At 46.7% G+C, this 22,880-nt stretch overlaps 2 protein-coding genes across 2 annotated transcripts in view; one reads left to right on the top strand and one right to left on the bottom strand.

Annotated features, from left to right (window-relative positions):
• Positions 1 to 1,148, bottom strand: part of AP3M1 (adaptor related protein complex 3 subunit mu 1) — a 37,072-nt gene extending 35,924 nt beyond the window's left edge. Inside the window, exon 1 of the mRNA XM_038743915.1 lies at positions 1,063 to 1,148. The gene's annotated coding sequence lies outside the window, so the exon portion shown is untranslated. The remainder of the gene's footprint in view (positions 1 to 1,062) is intronic.
• Positions 1,149 to 1,299: 151 nt separating this feature from the next.
• The window catches only part of ADK (adenosine kinase), a 580,063-nt gene continuing 558,482 nt past the window's right edge, over positions 1,300 to 22,880 (top strand). The window contains exon 1 of the mRNA XM_038744078.1: positions 1,300 to 1,369. Coding sequence (XP_038600006.1) covers positions 1,308 to 1,369 — 62 coding nt within the window. The 5' untranslated portion in view covers positions 1,300 to 1,307. The remainder of the gene's footprint in view (positions 1,370 to 22,880) is intronic.

Consider the following 22,880-nt stretch of genomic DNA (forward strand, 5'->3'; position numbering starts at 1 on the left):
TGTGAGCCCCCCTGGGGCAACCTGACCGCCTTGCGACCTCCCCAGTGCTTAGAACAGTGCTCTGCACATAGTAAGCGCTTAATAAACGCCATCATTATTATTATCATTGTTGTAAGCTGTGTGACTTTGGGCAAGTCCCACTTCGCTGTGCCTCAGTTCCTTCATCTGTAAAACGGGGGTGAAGACTGTGAGCCCCCCGTGGGGCAACCTGACCGCCCTGCAACCTCCCGAGCGCTTAGAACAGTGCTCTGCACATAGTAAGCGCTTAATAAACGCCATCATTATTATTATCATTATTAATTGTCAGCCGTGTGACTTTGGGCAAGGCCCACTTCTCCGTGCCTCAGTTCCTTCATCTGTAAAACGGGGGTGAAGACTGTGAGCCCCCCGTGGGGCAACCTGACCGCCCTGCAACCTCCCGAGCGCTTAGAACAGTGCTCCGCACATAGTAAGCGCTTAATAAACGCCATCATTATTATTATCATTATTAATTGTCAGCCGTGTGACTTTGGGCAAGGCCCACTTCTCCGTGCCTCAGTTCCTTCATCTGTAAAACGGGGGTGAAGACTGTGAGCCCCCCGTGGGGCCACCTGACCGCCCTGCGACCTCCCCAGCGCTTAGAACAGTGCTCCGCACATAGTAAGCGCTTAATAAACGCCATCATTATTATTATCATTATTAATTGTCAGCCGTGTGACTTTGGGCAAGGCCCACTTCTCCGTGCCTCAGTTCCTTCATCTGTAAAACGGGGGTGAAGACTGTGAGCCCCCCGTGGGGCCACCTGACCGCCCTGCGACCTCCCCAGCGCTTAGAACAGTGCTCTGCACATAGTAAGCGCTTAATAAATGCCATTATTATCATTATTAATTGTCAGCCGTGTGACTTTGGGCAAGTCCCACTCCTCTGTGCCTCAGTTCCCTCATCTGTAAAACGGGGGTGGAGACAGTGAGCCCCCCGTGGGGCAATCTGACCGCCTTGCAACCTCCCCAGCGCTTAGAACAGTGCTTTGCACATGGTAAGCGCTTGCTAAATGCCACGGTTACGTTAGAGACCCGCACTCACCGGGGGCAGCGGGTCCGCGTTGGCGCAGGGCGGGCTCCGCGACGGGGCCGGGGCGGCGTGGAGGACCCCGCCGGTTGGGGTGTCCAATACGCTGCCTGCTCCGGGCGTTAGGGCCGGTTGGGCCCGGTGCACCGGGGGCGGGGGGAGGTGGGCACGGCGGGGGGCGGGCGGTCCTCCGGGGGGGGCGGGCACGGGGGTGGGCACGGGGGCGGGCACGGGGAGGGCAGGCCGGCCCCGGGAGCACCATGGCCGCGGCCGACGGAGCACCGAAGCCCAAGAAGCCGAAGCTGGACCTCTGCGCGTTGAGGTGAGGGCGGCCCGAACCGCGGGGCCGGCGCGGAAAGGCCGCGGAAAGCCCGCGGACCCCGGGAGCCCACCCGCCGGCCGCTCAGCTGCACCGTGGCTCCCGGGAAAGAGCCCGGGCTTTGGAGGCAGAGGGCGTGGGTTCGAATCCCGCCTCCGCCGCTGGCCAGATGGGTGACCTTGGGCAGGTCACTTCACTTCCCTGCGCCTCTGTTCTCTCATCTGGAAAATGGGGATGAAGACTGGGAGCCCCACGTGGGACAACCCGATCACCTTGGAACCTCCCCAGCGCTTAGAACGGTGCTTTGCACATAGTAAGGGCTTGGTAAATTCCATTATTATTATAATACAAAATATAATATAATATAATATTGTATTATTATTGTATTATTCTCTGGGAAGCAGCGTGGCTCAGGGGAAAGAGCCCGGGCTTTGGAGGCAGAGGGCGTGGGTTCGAATCCCGCCTCCGCCGCTGGCCAGGTGGGTGACCTTGGGCAGGTCACTTCACTTCCCTGCGCCTCAGTTCTCTCATCTGGAAAATGGGGATGAAGATTGGGAGCCCCACGTGGGACAACCTGATCACCTTGGAACCTCCCCAGCGCTTAGAACGGTGCTTTGCACATAGTAAGCGCTTAATAAATACCATTATAATATAATATAATATTGTATTATTATAATATATGATTATTATTATTCTCTGGGAAGCAGCGTGGCTCAGGGGAAAGAGCCCGGGCTTTGGAGGCAGAGGGCGTGGGTTCGAATCCCGCCTCCGCCGCTGGCCAGGTGGGTGACCTTGGGCAGGTCACTTCACTTCCCTGCGCCTCAGTTCTCTCATCTGGAAAATGGGGATGAAGATTGGGAGCCCCACGTGGGACAACCTGATCACCTTGGAACCTCCCCAGCGCTTAGAACGGTGCTTTGCACATAGTAAGCGCTTAATAAATGCCATTATTATTATATTATAATACATAATATAATATTGTGTTATTATAATATATGATTATTATTATTCATGATCACGTGATCATGATCATGAACATGATCACCTTGGAACCTCCCCAGCGCTTAGAACGGTTCTTTGAACATAGTAAGGGCTTAATAAATGCCATTATTATTATATTATAATACACAATATAATATTGTATTATTATATTATAATACACAATATAATATTGTATTATTATATTATAATACATAATATAATATTGTATTATTGTAATATATTATTATTATTACTCTCTGGGAAGCAGCGTGGCTCAGGGGAAAGAGCCCGGCCTTTGGAGGCAGAGGGCGTGGGTTCGAATCCCACCTCCGCCGCTGGCCAGCCGGGTGACCTTGGGCAGGTCACTTCACTTCCCTGCGCCTCAATTCTCTCATCTGGAAAATGGGGATGAAGATTGGGAGCCCCACGTGGGACAACCTGATCACCTTGGAACCTCCCCAGCGCTTAGAACGGTGCTTTGCACATAGTAAGGGCTTGGTAAATTCCATTATTATTATAATACAAAATATAATATAATATAATATTGTATTATTATTGTATTATTCTCTGGGAAGCAGCGTGGCTCAGGGGAAAGAGCCCGGGCTTTGGAGGCAGAGGGCGTGGGTTCGAATCCCGCCTCCGCCGCTGGCCAGCCGGGTGACCTTGGGCAGGTCACTTCACTTCCCTGCGCCTCTGTTCTCTCATCTGGAAAATGGGGATTAAGATTGGGAGCCCCACGTGGGACAACCTGATCACCTTGGAACCTCCCCAGCGCTTAGAACGGTGCTTTGCACATAGTAAGCGCTTAATAAATGTCATTATTATTATTATATATAATATAATATTGTATTATTATAATATATTATTATTATTATTATTATTCTCTGGGAAGCAGCGTGGCTCAGTGGAAAGAGCCCGGGCTTTGGAGGCAGAGGCCGGGGGTTCGAATTCCACCTCTGCCACTTGTCAGCCGGGTGACCTTGGGCAAGTTACTTCACTTCTCTGCGCCTCTATTACCTCATCTGTAAAATGGGGATTAAGACTGGGAGCCCCACGTGGGACAACCTGATCACCTTGTATGAATGAATGAATATTCATGACTACATATTCATTCATTCATTCATTCATTCAATCGTATTTATTGAGCACTTACTGTGTGCAGAGCGCTGGACTAAGCGCTTGGGAAGGACAAGTTGGCAACAGATGGAGACGGTCTGACTGTAGTTTGGCTCAGTGGAAAGAGCCCGGGCTTTGGAGGCAGAGGTCGTGGGTTCGAATCCCGCCTCCGCCGCTTGCCAGCCGGGTGACCTTGGGCAGGTCACTTCACTTCCCTGCGCCTCTGTTACCTCATCTGTAAAATGGGGATGAAGACTGGGAGCCCCACGTGGGACAACCTGATCACCTTGTAACCTCCCCAGCGCTTAGAACGGTTCTTTGCACATAGTAAGGGCTTGATAAATTCCATTATTATTATAGTATAATACATAATATAATATTGTATTATATTATAATACATAATATAATATTGTATTATTATAATATATGATTATTATTATTCTCTGGGAAGCAGCGTGGCTCAGTGGAAAGAGCCCGGGCTTTGGAGGCAGAGGGCGTGGGTTCGAATCCCGCCTCCGCCGCTGGCCAGCCGGGTGACCTTGGGCAGGTCACTTCACTTCCCTGCGCCTCAATTCTCTCATCTGGAAAATGGGGATTAAGATTGGGAGCCCCACGTGGGACAACCTCATCACCTTGGAACCTCCCCAGCGCTTAGAACGGTGCTTTGCACATAGTAAGGGCTTAATAAATACCATTATTATTATATTATAATATATAATATAATATTGTATTATTATAATATATGATTATTATTATTCTCTGGGAAGCAGCGTGGCTCAGGGGAAAGAGCCCGGGCTTTGGAGGCAGAGGGCGTGGGTTCGAATTCCGGTTCCGCCGCTTGCCAGCCGGGTGACTTTGGGCAAGTCACTTCACTTCTGTGGGCCTCAGTTCTCTCATCTGGAAAATGGGGATTAAGATTGGGAGCCCCACGTGGGACAACATGATCACCTTGGAACCTCCCCAGCGCTTAGAACGGTGCTTTGCACATAATGAGCGCTTAATAAATGCCACTATTATAATATAATAATATAATATAATACAAAATATAATATAATACAACAGTGTATTATAACATATTATTATTATTATTCTCTGGGAAGCAGCGTGGCTCAGGGGAAAGAGCCCGGGCTTTGGAGGCAGAGGTCGGGGGTTCGAATTCCGGTTCCGCCGCTTGCCAGCCGGGTGACCTTGGGCAAGTCACTTCACTTCTCTGTGCCTCTGTTACCTCATCTGTAAAATGGGGATGAAGACTGGGAGCCCCACGTGGGACAACCCGATCACCTTGGAACCTCCCCGGCGCTTAGAACGGTGCTTTGCACATAGTAAGCGCTTAATAAATGCCATTATTATTATATTATAATACATAATATAATATTGTGTTATTATGATATATGATTATTATTATTCTCTGGGAAGCAGCGTGGCTCAGGGGAAAGAGCCCGGGCTTTGGAGGCAGAGGGCGTGGGTTCGAATCCCGCCTCCGCCGCTTGCCAGCCGGGTGACCTTAGGCAAGTCACTTCACTTCTCTGCGCCTCTGTTACCTCATCTGTAAAATGGGGATCAAGACTGGGAGCCCCACGTGGGACAACCTGATCACCTTGGAACCTCCCCAGCGCTTAGAACGGTGCTTTGCACGTAGTAAGCGCTTAATAAATACCATTATTATAATATCATCATCAATCGTATTTATTGAGCGCTTACTGTGTGCAGAGCACTGGACTAAGCGCTTGGGAAGGACAAATTGGCGACATATAGAGACAGTCCCTACCCAACAGTGGGCTCACAGTCTAAAATATAATATAATATGATTATATATACAATATATAATTATATAATATAATAGTCTATTATAATATAATACAAAATATACTATAACACAAAACATCATAATATAACATAATACAATATTGTATTATTATAATATATGATTATTATTATTCTCTGGGAAGCAGCGTGGCTCAGTGGAAAGAGCGCGGGCTTTGGAGGCAGAGGTCGTGGGTTCGAATTCTGGTTCCGCCGCTTGTCAGCCGGGTGACCTTGGGCAAGTCACTTCACTTCTCTGGGCCTCAGTTACCTCATCTGTAAAATGGGGATTAAGACTGTGAGCCCCCCGTGGGACAACCTGATCACCTTGTAACCTCCCCAGCGCTTAGAACGGTGCTTTGCACATAGTAAGCGCTTAATAAATGCCATTATTATTAAAATGGGGATGAAGACTGTGAGCCCCCCGTGGGACAACCTGATCGCCTTGTATCCTCCCCAGCGCTTAGAACAGTGCTTTGCACATAGCAAGCGCTTAACAAATACCATCATTCATTCATTGTCGTATTTATTGAGCGCTTACTGTGTGCAGAGCACTGTACTAAGCGCTTGGGAAGTCCAAGTTGGCAACATATAGAGACGGTCCCTACCCAACAGTGGGCTCACAGTATAGAAGGATCTATTATTTTGGATCTACGCAATCAATCAATCAGTCGTATTTATTGAGCGCTTACTGTGTGCAGAGCACTGTACTAAGCGCTTGGGAAGTCCAAGTTGGCAACACATAGAGCCAGTCCCTACCCAACAGCGGGCTCACAGTACTCCAGTACTTGGCATTCATTCATTCATTCAATCGTATTTATTGAGCGCTTCCTGTGCGCAGAGCACTGTACTAAGCGCTTGGGAAGTCCAAGTTGGCAACATATAGAGATGGTCCCTGCCTAACAGTGGGCTCACAGTCTAGAAGGATCTGTTATTTTGGATCTACTCCAGTACTTGGCACATACTAAGCGCCTAATATAGCGCAGTTAATATTATCACTCAGGAAGGGTCATCCCACTGTGAAAAGAAATTTAAATAAAAAGGCAATAATCAGGCTGAGATAGACCAGGAACCCCCCACCCACCCCACCCCGCCCGTGCTTTGGGGGCGAGGGTGAGGCCTGTGGTGGCTGTGAGGCCTGTGGTGGCTCAGAGGGAAAGTAACAACCTTGAAAGGTTGGAGGCCTGGGTTCTAATCCCCCCTCTGGTATGAGAAGTGAAAAAAGATTGTAAATACCTAGGAGGGTTTAGAATAGGTCACCTAAGATTTTTTCCCCTTTTAGACTGTGAGCCCACTGTTGGGTAGGGACTGTCTCTATGTGTTGCCAATTTGTACTTCCCAAGCGCTTAGTACAGTGCTCTGCACATAGTAAGCGCTCAATAAATACGATTGATTGATTGATTGATTGATTTCAGAGCTGTGAAGGACGAAGCCTGCTCCTTTCTCCCCATGGTTGTAGGGACCATCTCTGTATGTTGCCAACCGTAGCGTGGCTCAGTGGAAAGAGCCCGGGCTTTGGAGTCAGAGGTCGTGGGTTCAAATCCCGGCTCTGCCACTTGTCAGCTGTGTGACTCTGGGCAAGTCACTTCACTTCTCTGGGCCTCAGTTCCCTCATCTGTCAAATGGGGATGAAGACTGTGAGCCCCCCGTGGGACAACCTGATCACCTTGTAACCTCCCCAGCGCTTAGAACAGTGCTTTGCACATATTAAGCGCTTAACAAATACCATCATTCATTCATTCAATCGTATTCATTCATTCAATCGTATTTATTCATTCATTCAGTCGTATTTATTCATCATCATCATCAATCGTATTTATTGAGCGCTTACTATGTGCAGGGCACTGTACTAAGCGCTTGGGAAGTACAAATTGGCAACATATAGAGACAGTACCTACCCAACAGTGGGCTCACAGTCTAAAAGGGGGAGACAGAGAACAAAACCAAACATACTAACAAAATAAAATAGAATAGATATGTACAGGTAAAATAAATAAATAGAGTAATAAATATGTACAAACATATATACATATATACAGGTGCTGTGGAGATGGGAAGGAGGTAAGATGAGGGGGATGGGGCAAATCCCGGCTCTGCCACTTGTCAGGGGTGTGACTTTGGGCAAGTCACTTCACTTCTCTGGGCCTCAGTTCCCTCATCTGTCAAATGGGGATGAAGACTGTGAGCCCCCCGTGGGACAACCTCATCACCTTGTAACCTCCCCAGCACTTAGAACAGTGCTTTGCACATAGTAAGCACTTAACAAATACCATCATTCATTCATTCAATCGTATTCATTCATTCAATCGTATTTATTGAGCGCTTACTGTGTGCAGAGCACTGTACTAAGCGCTTGGGAAGTACAAGTTGGGCCCAGTGTAGAAGGGGGGAGACGGACGACAAAACAAGGAGACAGGGGTCAAAATCGTCAGAACAAATAGAATTAAAGCTAGATTCAATCGTATTTACTGAGCGCTGTGTGCGGAGCTCTGTACTAAGCGCTTGGAAAGGACAAGTCGGCAACATATAGAGACGGTCCCTGCTCAACAACGGGCTCACAGTCTAGAAGGGGGAGACAGAGGACTAAACCAAACCCACCCACCCCCGAGCCCGCCGGGGCCGGGCCGCGACTTACCCCGGGCAGCGGGTCCGTCATTATTATTGTACTTGTCGAGCGCTTAGTCCAGTGCTCCTCACACAGTAAGTGCTCAATCAATACGATTGAATGAATGAATGAATGAAATCGTATTGATTGAGTGCTTACAGTGTGCAGAGCGCTGGACTAACCGCTATAATAATGATAGCATTTATTAAGCGCTTACTATGTGTTTGGTTTGGCTATCTCCCCCTTCTAGACTGTGAGCCCATTATTGGGTAGGGACCGTCTCTATATGTTGCCAACTTGTACTTCCCAAGCGCTTAGTCCAGTGCTCTGCACACTGTAAGCGCTCAATCAATACGATTGAATCGTATTGATTGAGCGCTTACAGTGTGCAGAGCACTGTACTAACCGCTTAATAATGATCGCGTTTAATAAGCGCTTTCTATGTGTTTGGTTTTGCGGTCTATCTCCCCCTTCTAGACTGTGAGCCCGCTGTTGGGTAGGGACCGGCTCTATATGTTGCCGACTTGTACTTCCCAAGCGCTTAGTACAGTGCTCTGCACACAGTAAGCGCTCAATCAATACGATTGAATGAATGAATGAATTCATTTCAATCGTATTGATTGAGCGCTTACAGTGTGCAGAGCACTGGACTAACCGCTTAATAACGATCGTGTTTATTAAGCGCTTACTATGTGTTTGGTTTTGCGGTCTATCTCCCCCTTCTAGACTGTGAGCCCGTTATTGGGTAGGGACCGGCTCTGTAGGTTGCTGAGTTGTCCTTCCCAAGCGCTTAGTCCAGTGCTCTGCACACTGTAAGCGCTCAATCAATACAATTGAATGAATGAGTGAATGAATGAGTGAATGAATGAATTCAATCGTATTGATTGAGCGCTTACAGTGTGCAGAGCACTGGACTAACCGCTTAATAATGATCACATTTATTAAGCGCTTACTATGTGTTCGGTTTTGCTATCTCCCTCTTCTAGACTGTGAGCCCGCTGTTGGGTAGGGACTGTCTATATGTTGCCGACTTGTACTTCCCAAGCGCCTAGTCCAGTGCTCTGCACACAGTAAGCGCTCACTAAATACGATCGAATGAATGATTGAATGAATGAATGAATTCAATCGTATTGATTGAGCGCTTACAGTGTGCAGAGCACTGGACTAACCGCTTAATAACGATCGCATTTATTATTTTGTTAATATGTTTTGTTTTGTTGTCTGTCTCCCCCTTCTAGACTGTGAGCCCACTGTTGGGTAGGGACCGTCTCTATATGTTGCCAACTTGTACTTCCCAAGCGCTTAATACAGTGCTCTGCACACAGTAATCTCTCAATAAATACGACTGAATGAATGAATGAATGAAAAGCGCTTACTATGTGTTTGGTTTTGCTGTCTATCTATCTCCCCCTTCTAGATTGTGAGCCCATTATTGGGTAGGGACCGACCTTATATGTTGCCGACTTGTACTTCCCAAGCGCTTAGTCCAGTGCTCTGCACACAGTAAGCGCTCAATCAATACGATTGACTGAATGAGTGAATTCATTCAGTCGTATTGATTGAGTGCTTACAGTACTTCCCAGCGCTTAGTACAGTGCTCTGCACACAGTAAGCGCTCAATCAATACGATTGAATGAGTGAATTCATTCAGTCATATTGATTGAGTGCTTACAGTACTTCCCAAGCGCTTAGTACAGTGCTCTGCACACAGTAAGTGCTCAATAAATACGATTAATTGATTAATAATGATCGCATTTATTAAGCGCTTACCATGTGTTTGGTTTTGCTGTCTATCTCCCCCTTCTAGACTGTGAGCCCATTATTGGGTAGGGACCGGCTCTATAGGTTGCCGACTTGTACTTCCCAAGCGCTTAGTCCAGTGCTCGGCACACAGTAAGCGCTCAATAAATACGATTGAATGAATGAAATGAATGAATGTGCCAAGCACGGTTCTAAGCGTTGGGGAGGTTACAAGGTGATCAGGTTGTCCCACGGTGGCGGGCTCACAGCCTTCATCCCCATTTTTACAGATGAGGTCACTGAGGGCCAGAGAAGTGAAGGGACTTGCCCAAAGTCACCCGGTTGACAGTTGGCAGTGTCAGAATTAGAATCAATCAATCAATCAATCAATCAATCAATCGTATTTATTGAGCGCTTACTATGTGCAGAGCACTGTACTAAGCGCTTGGGAAGTACAAATTGGCATCACATAGAGACAGTCCCTACCCGATAGTGGGCTCACAGTCTAAAAGGGGGAGACAGAGAACAGAACCAAACATACCAACAAAATAAAATAAGTAGGATAGAAATGTACAAGTAAAATAAATAAATAAATAAATAAACAGAGTAATAAATATGTACAACCATATATACATATATACAGGTGCTGTGGGGAGGGGAAGGCGGTAAGGCGGGGGGGATGGAGAGGGGGACGAGGGGGAGAGGAAAGAAGGGGCTCAATCTGGGAAGGCCTCCTGGAGGAGGTGAGCTCTCAGGAGGGCCTTGAAGGGAGGAAGAGAGCTAGCTTGGCGGATGGGCAGAGGGAGGGCATTCCAGGCCCGGGGGATGACGTGGGCCGGGGGTCGATGGCGGGACAGGCGAGAGCGAGGTACAGTGAGGAGATTAGTGGTGGAGGAGCGGAGGGTGCGGGCTGGGCAGTAGAAGGAGAGAAGGGCGGTGAGGTAGGAGGGGGCGAGGTGATGGAGAGCCTTGAAGCCCAGGGTGAGGAGTTTCTGCCTGATGCGCAGATTGATCGGTAGCCATTGGAGGTTTTTGAGGAGGGGAGTGATATGTCCAGAGCGTTTCTGGACAAAGATAATCCGGGCAGCAGCATGAAGTATGGATTGAAGTGGAGAGAGACACGAGGATGGGAGATCAGAGAGAAGGCTAGTGCAGTAGTCCAGACGGGATAGGATGAGAGCTTGAATTAGCAGGGTAGCGGTTTGGATGGAGAGGAAAGGGCGGATCTTGGCAATGTTGCGGAGCTGAGACCGGCAGGTTTTGGTGACGGCTTGGATGTGAGGGGTGAATGAGAGAGCGGAGTCGAGGATGACACCAAGGTTGCGGGCTTGTGAGACGGGAAGGATGGTAGTGCCGTCAACAGAGATGGGAAAGTCAGGGAGAGGACAAGGTTTGGGAGGGAAGACAAGGAGCTCAGTCTTCGACATGTTGAGCTTTAGGTGGCGGGCGGACATCCAGATGGAGATGTCCTGAAGGCAGGAGGAGATGCGAGCCTGGAGGGAGGGGGAGAGAGCAGGGGCAGAGATGTAGATCTGGGTGTCATCAGCGTAGAGGTGATAGTTGAAGCCGTGGGAGCGAATGAGGTCACCAAGGGAGTGAGTGTAGATTGAGAACAGAAGGGGACCAAGCACTGAACCTTGGGGAACTCCCACAGTAAGAGGATGGGAGGGGGAGGAGGAGCCTGCAAAAGAGACTGAGAAAGAACGACCGGAGAGATAAGAGGAGAACCAGGAGAGGACGGAGTCTGTGAAGCCAAGGTCAGATAACGTGTTGAGGAGAAGGGGGTGGTCCACAGTGTCAAAGGCAGCTGAGAGGTCGAGGAGGATTAGGACAGAGTATGAGCCGTTGGATTTGGCAAGCAGGAGGTCATTGGTGACCTTTGAGAGCGCAGTTTCCGTGGAATGAAGGGGACGTAGAACCCACGACCTCTGTCTCCCAAGCCCGGGCTCTTTCCACTGAGCCACGCTGCTTCTCTGAGCTGCCCGCCTGAGGCCAGGGGTCCCCTTTTCCCTTTCCTCCTCCCCGCCCCTGCCCTACCCCCTTCCTCTCACCACACCACTTGTATATAATAATAATATATTATTAGTATTTTATTTTATTTTGTTAATCTGTTTTGTTTTGTTGTCTGTCTCCCCCTTCTAGACTGTGAGCCCGCTGTTGGGTCGGGACCGTCTCTAGATGTTGCCAACTTGTACTTCCCAAGCGCTTAGTACAGTGCTCTGCACACAGTAAGCGCTCAATAAATACGATTGAATGCATGAATAATATTCACAATATTAATAATTAATCACTATTAACGTTAATATTATCGATAATTAATTATTAACATTACTGTTCTACTACCATTATTAATAATATTATAATTAGTGTAATAACACATTATATAATTATATAATAGTATATAATGCAATAATATATGATATAATTAGCACAATATTGTCATAATATTAATATTATTATTAATAGGATAATAATATAATAATAATGACAGCCTTTCTTAGGCACTGACCACGTGCCAAGCACTGTGAGCCCGTAGTTGGGTCGGGACCATCTCTAATCTGTTGCCGACTTGTACTTCCCAAGCGCTTAGTCCAGTGCCCTGCACACAGTAAGCGCTTAATAAATACGATCGAATGAATGATTGAATAATATCCATAACTAATTATTAACATTAATGCTATCGATAATCAATTATTAATATTAACATTATTAACACTACCGCTATTAATATTATTATAATTAGTATGATAATTTAACATTATATAATTATATAATAGTATATCATAATATAATGATATATATTATCTTTAACATCAATATGATTGATAGTCAATTATCATTAACATTAATATTATTGATAATAATGATTATTAATACTACCACTATCAATATTATCATAATTATATGATAGTATATAGCATGATAATATAATTATCACAGTGTTGCCATAATATTAATATTATTATTAATAGGATAATAATATAATGATAATGACAGCCTTTCTTAAGCGCTGACTACGTGCCAAGCACTGTGAGCCCGTGGTTGGGTCGGGACCGTCTCTAATCTGTTGCCGACTTGTCCTTCCCAAGCGCTCAGTACAGTGCCCTGCACACAGTAAGCGCTCAATAAATACGATGGAATGAGTGAATGAATGAATGAATGAGTCAGGAGGCTGCGCGCATGCGCGCCCCCAAGGGCCGCGGGCGCCCCCCCCGCGGGGCCCGCGCGCAGGCGCAGTCCGAGGGGGGCCGCCCCGGCGGGCCCGTGCGCAGGCGCGCGCTGCGCGCCAAGGCCAGCGTGGTAGCCTCGGCTGGCCTAGCGGTCAATCACCGCCACGGTTAGGTCGCCTGGGAATAATAATAATAGTAATAATAATAATAATAATAATAATAATAGCATTTGTTAAGCGCTTACTATGTGCAAAGCACTGTTCTAAGCGCTGGGGAGGGGAAACAAGGTAACGAGAGCGGGCACCTTTGACCAGAAATGCCTCACACGGAAAGCCCAGGCCCCCGCCCGCAGGTCGGGGCAGGGACAGAAGTGGAGGGTCAATCAATCAATCAATCAATCAATCGTATTTATTGAGCGCTTACTGTGTGCAGAGCACTGGATCAAGCGCTTGGGAAGTACAGGTTGGCAACTTAGGGAGACCGTCCCTACCCAACAGTGGGCTCACAGTCTAGAAGGGAGAGACAGAGCAAAACCAAACATGTTAGCAAAATAAAATAAATAGAATAGATATGTACAAGTAAAATAAATGAATAAATAGAGTAATAAATAATAATAATAATAATAATGGCATTTAAGTGCTTACTATGTGCAAAGCACTGTTCTAAGCGCTTGGGAAGTACAAATTGGCAACATATAGAGACCGTCCCTACCCAACAGTGGGCTCACAGTCTAGAAGGGGGAGACAGAACAAAACCAAACATGTTAACAAAATAAAATAAATAGAATAGATATGTACAAGTAAAATAAATTTAATAAATAATAATAATAATAATAATGATGGAATTTGTTAAGTGCTTACTATGTGCAAAGCACTGTTATAAGCACTGGCGGGATACAAGGTGATCAGGTTGTCCCACTTGGGGCTCACAGTCTTAATCCCCATTTTACAGATGAGGTAACTGAGGCCCAGAGAAGTGAAGTGACTTGCCCAAAGTCACACAGCTGACAATTGGTGGAGCCGGGATTTGAACCCATGACCTCTGACTCCAAAGCCCGTGGTCTTTCCAATGAGCCACGCTGCTTCCCCATGAGCTATGCTGCTTCCCCGATATATGCATATAGTTTGTATATATATATATACACATATATGTATATACACATATATATGTATATATATGCACATATATATATGTGTGTGTATATGTATGTGTATGTGTGCACACACATATATGTATATATATACATATATATGTATATATGTACAAACAGATATATATCTATATATATATATATGCAGGTGCTGTGGGGAAGGGAAGGAAGTAAGACGGGGGGATGGAGAGGGGGACGAGGGGGTGAGGAAGGAGGGGGCTCAGTCTGGGAAGGCCTCCTGGAAGAGGTGAGCTCTCAGTAGGGCCTTGAAGGGAGGAAGAGAGCTAGCTTGGCGGATGGGCAGAGGGAGGGCATTCCAGGCCCCGGGGATGACGTGGGCGGGGGGTCGATGGCGGGACAGGCGAGAACGAGGCACGGTGAGGAGGTTAGCAGTGGCAGAGGAGCGGAGGGTGTAGGGTGGGCTGAAGGACAGAAGGGAGGTGAGGTAGGAGGGGGCGAGGTGATGGACAGCCTTGAAGCCAAGGGTGAGGAGTCGGGGTCGTCGGGAAAGGTGACAAGAAAGGACATAGTAATAATGATGGCATTTGTTAAGCGCCTACTATGTGCCAAGCACTGTTCTAAGCACTGGGGGGATATAATAATAATAATTATGGCGGCATTAGTTCATTCATTCAATCGTATTTATTTAGCGCTTACGGTGTGCAGAACACTGTACTAAGTGCTTGGGAAGCGCTCAATAAATACGATTGAATGAATGAATGAATGAAGTACAAGTTGTCAACATATAGAGACGGTCCCTACCCAACAGCAGGCTCACAGTCTAGAAGGGGGAGATAGACAACAAAACAAAACATATTAACAAAATAAAATCAATAGAGTAGTAAATATGTAAAAGTAAAATAGAGTAATAAATATGTACAAACATATATACAGGTGCTGTGGGGAGGGGAAGGAGGTAAGGCGGATGGGGAGGGGGAGAGTTAGTGCATTAGTTCATTCATTCATTCAATCGTATTGAACGCTTACTGTGTGCAGAGCACTGTACTAAGCGCTTGGGAAGTACAAGCTGGCAACATGTAGAGACGGTCCCTACCCAACAGCAGGCTCACAGTCTAGTTTACTATATGCCAAGCACTGTGCATTGTTCTAAACGCAAGGTGATCAGGTTGTCCCACGTGGGGCTCACAGTTTTAATCCCTGTTTTACAGATGAGGGAACTGAGGCACAGAGAAGTGAAGTGACTTGCCCAGAGTCACACAGCCAACGAGTCGTGCCACCCGGCCGTGGCCCAGGGTCGCTTCAGAGTGTGCCTTGAAAGTCCTCATTGTCGGAGGCCCTCGGTCCAGGGCAGACCCCGGCCACCTCGCTTTCTTAATTTAAGGTTTGTTTTCAAGACCCTCCTAGAAATAATCATCTCCAAGAGGCCTTCCCTAACTAAGCCCTCATTTCCCCATCAGCTCTCCCCTCTGCTGCGACCAGACACTTGCGTGAGGGACCCCTTATAATAAAAATAATGATAGTACTAATTGTGGTATTGGTTTTATGCACCAGGCACTAGACTACTAAGTGCTGGGGTGAATATAAGCAGATCAGGTTGGACACAGTCCCTGTCCCACATGGGCTCACAATTTCAATCCCCATTTCACAGATGACATAACAGGCAGGGAGAAGTGAAATGACTTGTCCAAGGTCACATAGCAGACAAGTGACTGAATGGGGATTAGAACCCATGACCTTATGACTCGCAGTCCCATGCTGCTTCTCCCTTATGCAAACTCGTACTCGCCCCAGCGCACTTTTGTACATATCCTGAGCACTTACTGTGCACTCTGTTGTATTGCACTTAGTAGTCATTCATTCAGTCAGTCGTATTTATTGAGCACCTACTGTGTGCAGAGCACTGTACTAAGTGCTTGGGAAGTACAAGTTGGCAACATATAGATGTGGTCCCTACCCAACAACGGGTCCACAGTCTAGAAGGGGGAGACAGACAGCAAAACAAAGCAAGTAGACAGGTGTCAATACCAACAGAATAAATAGAATTTTAAATTCTATTATCAATAGATAATATATAATTCTATTATAAATAGAATTATTATTAGAATAGAATAATATACACATTATTAATAAAATAAATATAGTAATAAATATGTACAGATATACACAAGTGCTGTAGGGAGCGAAAGGGCGATGAGGGGAGGAGGAGAGGAAAAGGGGCTCAGTCTGGGAAGGCCTCCTGGAGGAGGTGAGCTCTCAGGAAGGGGCTTTGAAGGGAGGAAGAGAGCCAGTTTGGCAGATGTGTGGAGGGAGGGCATTTCAGGCCAGAGGTAGGACGTGGGCCAGGGGTTGACGGTGGGACAGGCAAGAACGAGGCACAGTGAGGAGGTTAGCGGCAGAGGAGCGGAGGGTGCGGGCTGGGCTGGAGAAAGAGAGAAGGGAGGTGAGGTAGGAGGGGGCGAGGGGATGAAGAGCCTTGAAGCTGAGAGGAGTTTTTGCTTGATTCGAAGGTTGATAGGCAACCACTGGAGATTTTTGAGGAGGGGAGTGACATGCCCAGAGCGTTTCTGTACAAAGATAGTTCGGGTAGCAGAGTGAAGTATAGACTGAAGTGGGGAGAGAAAGGAGGATGGGAGATCAGAGAAGAGGCTGATGCAGTAATCCAGTCGGCATAGGATGAGAGATTGAGCCAGCAAGATAGCGGTTTGGATGGAGAGGAAAGGGCGGATCTTGGTGACGTTGTGGAGATGAGACCGGCAGGTTTTGGTGACGGATTGGATGTGTGGGGTGAAGGAGAGAGTGGAGTCAAGGATGACAGCAAGGTTGCGGGCTTGTGAGATGGGAAGGATGGTAATAATGATAGTATTTGTTGTGCTTACTATATGCGAAGCACTGTTCTAAGCGATGGGGGGGTTACAGGGTGATCAGGTTTTCCCACTCGGGGCTCACAGCATCAATCCCCGTTTTACAGATGAGGTAACTGAGGCACAGAGAAGTGAAGTGACTTTCCCAAGGTCACACAGCTGAAAACTGGCGGAGCTGGTATTAGAACCCATGACCTCGGATTCCCAAGCCTGTGCTCTTCCCGCTGAGCCACGCTGCTTTGCAGTCCACAGTGACGGGAAAGTCAGGGAGAGGACAGGGTGTGGGAGGGAAGATAAGGAGCTCAGTCGTGGACATGTTGAGTTTTAGATGGTGGGCATAGTAAGCACTTACCAAATACTGTAGTCATCATCGTCACCTCCCTCCTTGAGCTGCTCTGTCTCGGGGCTTCTTGCTTCCTCCTCCTCCTGGACCCGGCTGCTTGTCACCGCTGCCGGGCACCTACCCCCTCTCACCTTTAGAGAAGTAGCGGGGCTCAGGGAAAAGAGCTCGGGCTTGGGAGTCAGAGGTCGTGGGTTCAAATCCCCGCTTTGCCACTTGTCCGCTGGCTGATTTTGGACAAGTCACTTCACTTTTCTGGACCTCAGTTCCCTCATCTGGAAAAGGGGATGAAGACTGTGAGCCCCACGTGGGACCACCTGATCACCTTGTATCCTCCCCAGCGCTTAGAACAGTGCTTTGCATATAGTAAGCGCTTAACAAATGCCGTCATCATCATTATTATTATTATAATGGGTATTTGTATTTTGCACTTTTCCAAGCACTGACTACAGTGCTCTCCACGTGGTAAAGACTTAATAAACACTATTGATTGATAATTGAAAGATTGATCAGGAAGAGCTTCTTAAAGGAGGTGGTGTTTCAGAAAAACATTGAAAGAGGGGATTCCAGGGGTGTGGTTTGGTGAAGACGGTCCAGCTGGGCCGAATGGCAGGATCAGTGTTTGGAAGTGGGAGGGTTGAGTGAGGGGGTTCATTTTAGACATGCTAAGACTGAGGTGTTGGCAGAACATTCAGGTAGAGATTATTTGAAGGCAGGAAGGAATGCAAAATTACCGAGAAGGAGCAAGGTCTGGAATGGAGTGGAAGATTTGGGAGTCTGTCATGTAGAGGTGGTAGTTGAAGGAGTGGGAGTGGGTGTAAATAGATGGGGACTTGGAATTGTACCCCTGGGATGCCCGACAGTTAGGGGGTGGGAGGCAGAGGAGGAGTTGGCTGAAGAGACCAAGAAGCAGAGGCCAAAGAGGTTGGAGGTGAACCAGGGCGAGACAGAGTCAGAGAAATCAAGGTTTGATAGTGTTTCCAGGAGAAAGGGGGGTTCCACAGTGTCAAAACCTGCTGAAAGGTCAAGGAGGATTAGCATGGAGTAGATTCATTCATTCATTCAATTGTATTTATTGAGCGCTTACTGTGTGCAGAGCACTGGACTAAACACTTGGGAAGTACAAGTTGGCAACATAGAGAGATGGTCCCTACCCAACAGTGGGCTCACAGTCTAGAAGGGGGAGACAGACAACAAAACAAAGCATGTGGACAGGTGTCAAGTCATCAGAATAAATAGAAATAAAGCTAGATGCACATCATTAACAAAATAAATAGAATAGTAAATATGTACAAGTAAAATAAATAGAGTAATAAATCTGTACAAACATATATACAGGTGCTATGGGGAGGGGAAGGAGGTAGAGCAGGGGGATGGGGAGGAGGAGAGGAAAAAGGGGGCTCAGTCTGGGAAGGCCTCCTGGAGGAGGTGAGCTCTCAGTAGGGCTTAGGGAGGAGGAGAGCTAGCTTGGCGGATGTGCGGAGGGAGAGCATTCCAGGCTGGGGGAGGACGTGGGCCGGGGGTCGACGGTGGGACAGGTGAGAACGAGGAACGGTGAGGAGGTTAGTGGCAGAGGAGCGGAGGGTGCGGGCTGGGCTGGAGAAAGAGAGGAGGGAGGGGAGGTAGGAGGGGGCGAGGTGATGGAGAGCTTGAAGCCCAGGGTAAGGAGTTTTTGCCTGATGCATAGGTTGACTGGCAGCCGTTGGAGATTTTGGAGGAGGGGAGTAACATGCCCAGAGCGTTTCTGCACAAAGATGATCTGGACAGCAGCGTGAATTGTAGATTGAAGTGGGGAGAGACAGGAGGATGGGAGATCAGAGAGGAGGCTGATGCAGTAATCCAGTCGGGGTAGGATGAGAGATTGAACCAGCAAGGTAGCGGTTTGGGTGGAGAGGAAAGGGTGGATCTTGGCGATATTGCATAAGATTTGGCAAGAAGAAGGACTTTGGAGAAAGCAGTTTCAGTGGAGTGGAGGGGGAAAAGCAGGGGGTCAGGGAGGGAGTTGCAGAAGAGTAAGTGGAGGCAGTGGGAGTAACTCACCCATTCGAGGACTTTGGGCAGGAGTGGTGGGAAGGAGATGGGGCAGTAGCTGGAGGGTGTAGTAGGGATGAGGGAGGGTTTTGTTAGGCTAAAAGATGTGAGGTGATGTTTGAAAGTGGAGGGGAAGGAACCATTGAAGAGAGAGTGGTTAAAGAGGTGGTAGTGGAAGGAAGAAGGGCGGATGCAAATGTTTGAAGTGTGAAGGAATGGGGTCGGAGGCACAGATGGAGGTGGATTTTGAAATGGAGATCTCCTTAGAGAGCTGACAGGGAAGGAACAGAGTGGATGAGAAGGTCCAGGAGGAGTCATAGCCTTACACAGTGCCCATAGGAAGAAGAGCCAGTCAGTGAAACTGAGACGTGGCCAGTAGTAGTACCCTGTCAGCAAAATTGAGGCTTGAGATGTTTCAAAGATGAACTTTGAAAAGCAGTTAAGAGTTCAAGGAGAATCAAGTCAGAGACTCACCTTTTGGATTTGGATTTCCTCATGTTATGGAAAATTCATTTAAATTTATGCCATTCACGACATGGCGAAGTGTTTCATCCAAAACATCTAGTGCAAATGTGTATTATGGGATGACCTAATTATAATATTTATTAATAATTATGTGGTAGTAATAAAACCTGTGATATACACTGTAAGCATCTTGTGGGCAGGGAACATGTCAGTCAACTTTACTGTTCTCTCCTAAGCACCTAGTACAGTGCATGGCACACAGTTAATGATCAATAAATACAATTGACTGATATTTCATTCATTCATTCAATTGTATTTATTGAGCACTTACTGTGTGCAGAGCAATGTACTAAGCACTTGGGAAGTACAAGTCGGCAGCATATATAGACGGTCCCTACCCAACAATGGGATCACAGTCTAGAAGTGGGAGATGGACAACAAAACAAAACATGTAGACAGGTGTCAAAACCATCAGAATAATTAGAATTATAGTTATATGCACATCTTGAATAAAATAGAGTAGTAAATATGTACAAGTAAAATAAATAGAGTAATATTTAAGTGCTTACTTTGTGTCAAGCCCTGTACTAAGCCCTGAGGTAGACACAAGGTTTATTGTTGCATTGTACTCTCCCAAGGGCTTAGTACAGTGCTCTGCACACAGTAAACGCTCAAGAAATACAACTGAATGAATGAATGAAAGGTCAGACGGTCCCAGCTGCATATAGGACTCATAGTCCATGTAGGATGGAGATAATAACCATGGCATTTATAAAGCGCTTACTATGTGCAAAGCACTGTTCTAAGCGCTGGGGAGGTTACAAGGTGAACAGATTGTCCTACGGGTGGCTCACAGTCTTCATCCCCATTTTACAGATGAGGTCACTGAGGCACAGAGAAGTGAAGTGACTTGCCCAAAAGGCTCAGAGAAGTTAAGTCACACAGCAGGCAAGTGACGGAGGCAGGATTAGAACCCAGTCCCCTGACATGCCCTTTTTAGTAGACTGTGCTGCCTCTTGCTGAACTGATTGTACTTGAATAAAAAGAGGTTTTTATAGCATGTATTTGCACTATCAATTACATTGAGACTATTTGTCATCTTTCATTTTGTTAAGTTCAGCTTAGTTTATGACATTCACTGCTGCTTACAGTAGACTAGAACTTGTGAACTTCTTGCATAAGGATATATTTTTGGCTCAGGGACTCAAGATGCCAAGCTAGAAATAAATTCCCTTTAATGCTTTTCACACCTCTTAAAGAGGTTAAGCTTCTTTTGAGTTTAGTCTTATTAAACCTTCTAAAAAGCAAATGAATGTCTTCAGATGACATAATACTTTGGATCGGGAACAGGATGACATAGTTTTCTTTCCTTGAAGTATGCGTGCAATTTCTTTCTGTGAGACTATTACTATCGTGTATAAAGACTGTGGTGCTTTGCATCTTGTAAAAGGAATGACTGATTGCTAGGAGGTTGAATGTTAAGCAGATCGTTTTGTATAAATGTAAACACTCTTGGGAAAGCCAGTTGGGCATATCCTTCGTGGGACTTTAAGACATTTCTATCAGAAATCAGATGGTTGGTGTGTTTTATTTGGTTTGAGGTTACCGTGTTTGCTTTGAGCATTATTAACCCAGCCCACCTAGGCTTCTACTTTAGTGAGGGGAGAAGTGATTTGGGAGTCACAAGCCCCTGGCTCTGCTGTAGCTGGCGAATTTGGACAAAGACCACCCTGGCACTTTCCCACATGCTCCATTTCTGCCCACCCCCTCACTGCACTTTGTGTACCACTAGTATCCTAGGAACATATCTGGTCCAGAAGCAGCGTGGCCCACAAAAAAGGAGCACAGGCCTAGGAGTCCGAGGACCTGGGTTCCAATCCCCTCTCCATCACTTACTTGCCATGTCGCTTCTCTGGGCTTCAGTCTGATCTTCTGCAGAATGGGGATTCAAGACTTGTTTTCAATCCCGCATGGACTGTCTTCATCCCCGTTTTACAGATGAGGTCACTGAGGCACAGAGAAGTGAAGTGACTTGCCCAAAAGGCTCAGAGAAGTTAAGTCACACAGCAGGCAAGTGACGGAGGCAGGATTAGAACCCAGTCCCCTGACATGCCCTTTTAAGTAGACTGTGCTGCTTCTTGCTGAACTGATTGTACTTGAATAAAAAGAGGAGCCCCATGTGGGACCTCATTATCTTGACACTACCTCAGCGCTTACTACAGTGCGTGGTACATCATCATCGTCATCATCAATCGTATTTATTGAGCGCTTACTGTGTGCAGAGCACTGTACTAAGCGCTTGGGAAGTACAAATTGGCAACATATAGAGACAGTCCCTACCCAACAGTGGGCTCACAGTCTAAAAGGGGGAGATAAAACCAAACATACTAACAAAATAAAATAAATAGAATAGATATGTACAAGTAAAATAAATAAATAGAGTAATAAATATGTACAAACATATATACATATATACAGGTGCTGTGGGGAAGGGAAGGAGGTAAGATGGGGGGATGGAGAGGGGGACGAGGGGGAGAGGAAGAAAGGGGCTCAGTCTGGGAAGGCCTCCTGGAGGAGGTGAGCTCTCAGTAGGGCCTTGAAGTTTAGCATCCCCAACCTCCATTGTTGTGCAAAAGTCTCACGTCCTGCAGTCCGACTCAAGCACTTAACAAATATAACATTATTATTATGGATGAGAGAGCATGTGTGGAGCTGTGCAAGCCGTTAGCACTAGAGACAGTTCCCCCGTGCAGGGTCTTGGTCCCGAAGTGTCAGGACGGAGGATCAATCAATGGTATTTATTGTAATGGCATTTATTAAGCACTTACTATGTGCAAAGCACTGTTCTAAGCGCTGGGGAGGTTACAAGGAGTATTTATTGAGTGCTTACTGTGTGCACAGCACTGTACCAAGCGCTTGGGAGAGTAGAATACAAGAGAGTTGGTAGACCCGTTCCCCGCTCACAGCGACCTTACAGTCTAGTGGGGGAGACAGACTTTAATATAAAAGAATCATTTATAGTGATGTACATAAAGTGCCGTGGGGCTGAGAGTGGTGTGAATATCAAATTCATTCATTCAATTGTATTTATTGAGCGCTTACTGTGTGCAGAGCACTGTACTAAGTGCTTGGGAAGTACAAGTGGGCAACAAATAGAGACAGTTCTTACCCAACAGTGGGCTCACAGTCTAGAAGGGGGAGACAGAGAACAAAACAAAACATGTTAACAAAATAAAATAAATAGAATAAATATGTACAAATAAAATAAATAAATAAATAGAGTAATAAATA

This window comes from Tachyglossus aculeatus, chromosome 3, assembly GCF_015852505.1.
Source record: "Tachyglossus aculeatus isolate mTacAcu1 chromosome 3, mTacAcu1.pri, whole genome shotgun sequence".
Taxonomy (NCBI): domain Eukaryota; kingdom Metazoa; phylum Chordata; class Mammalia; order Monotremata; family Tachyglossidae; genus Tachyglossus; species Tachyglossus aculeatus.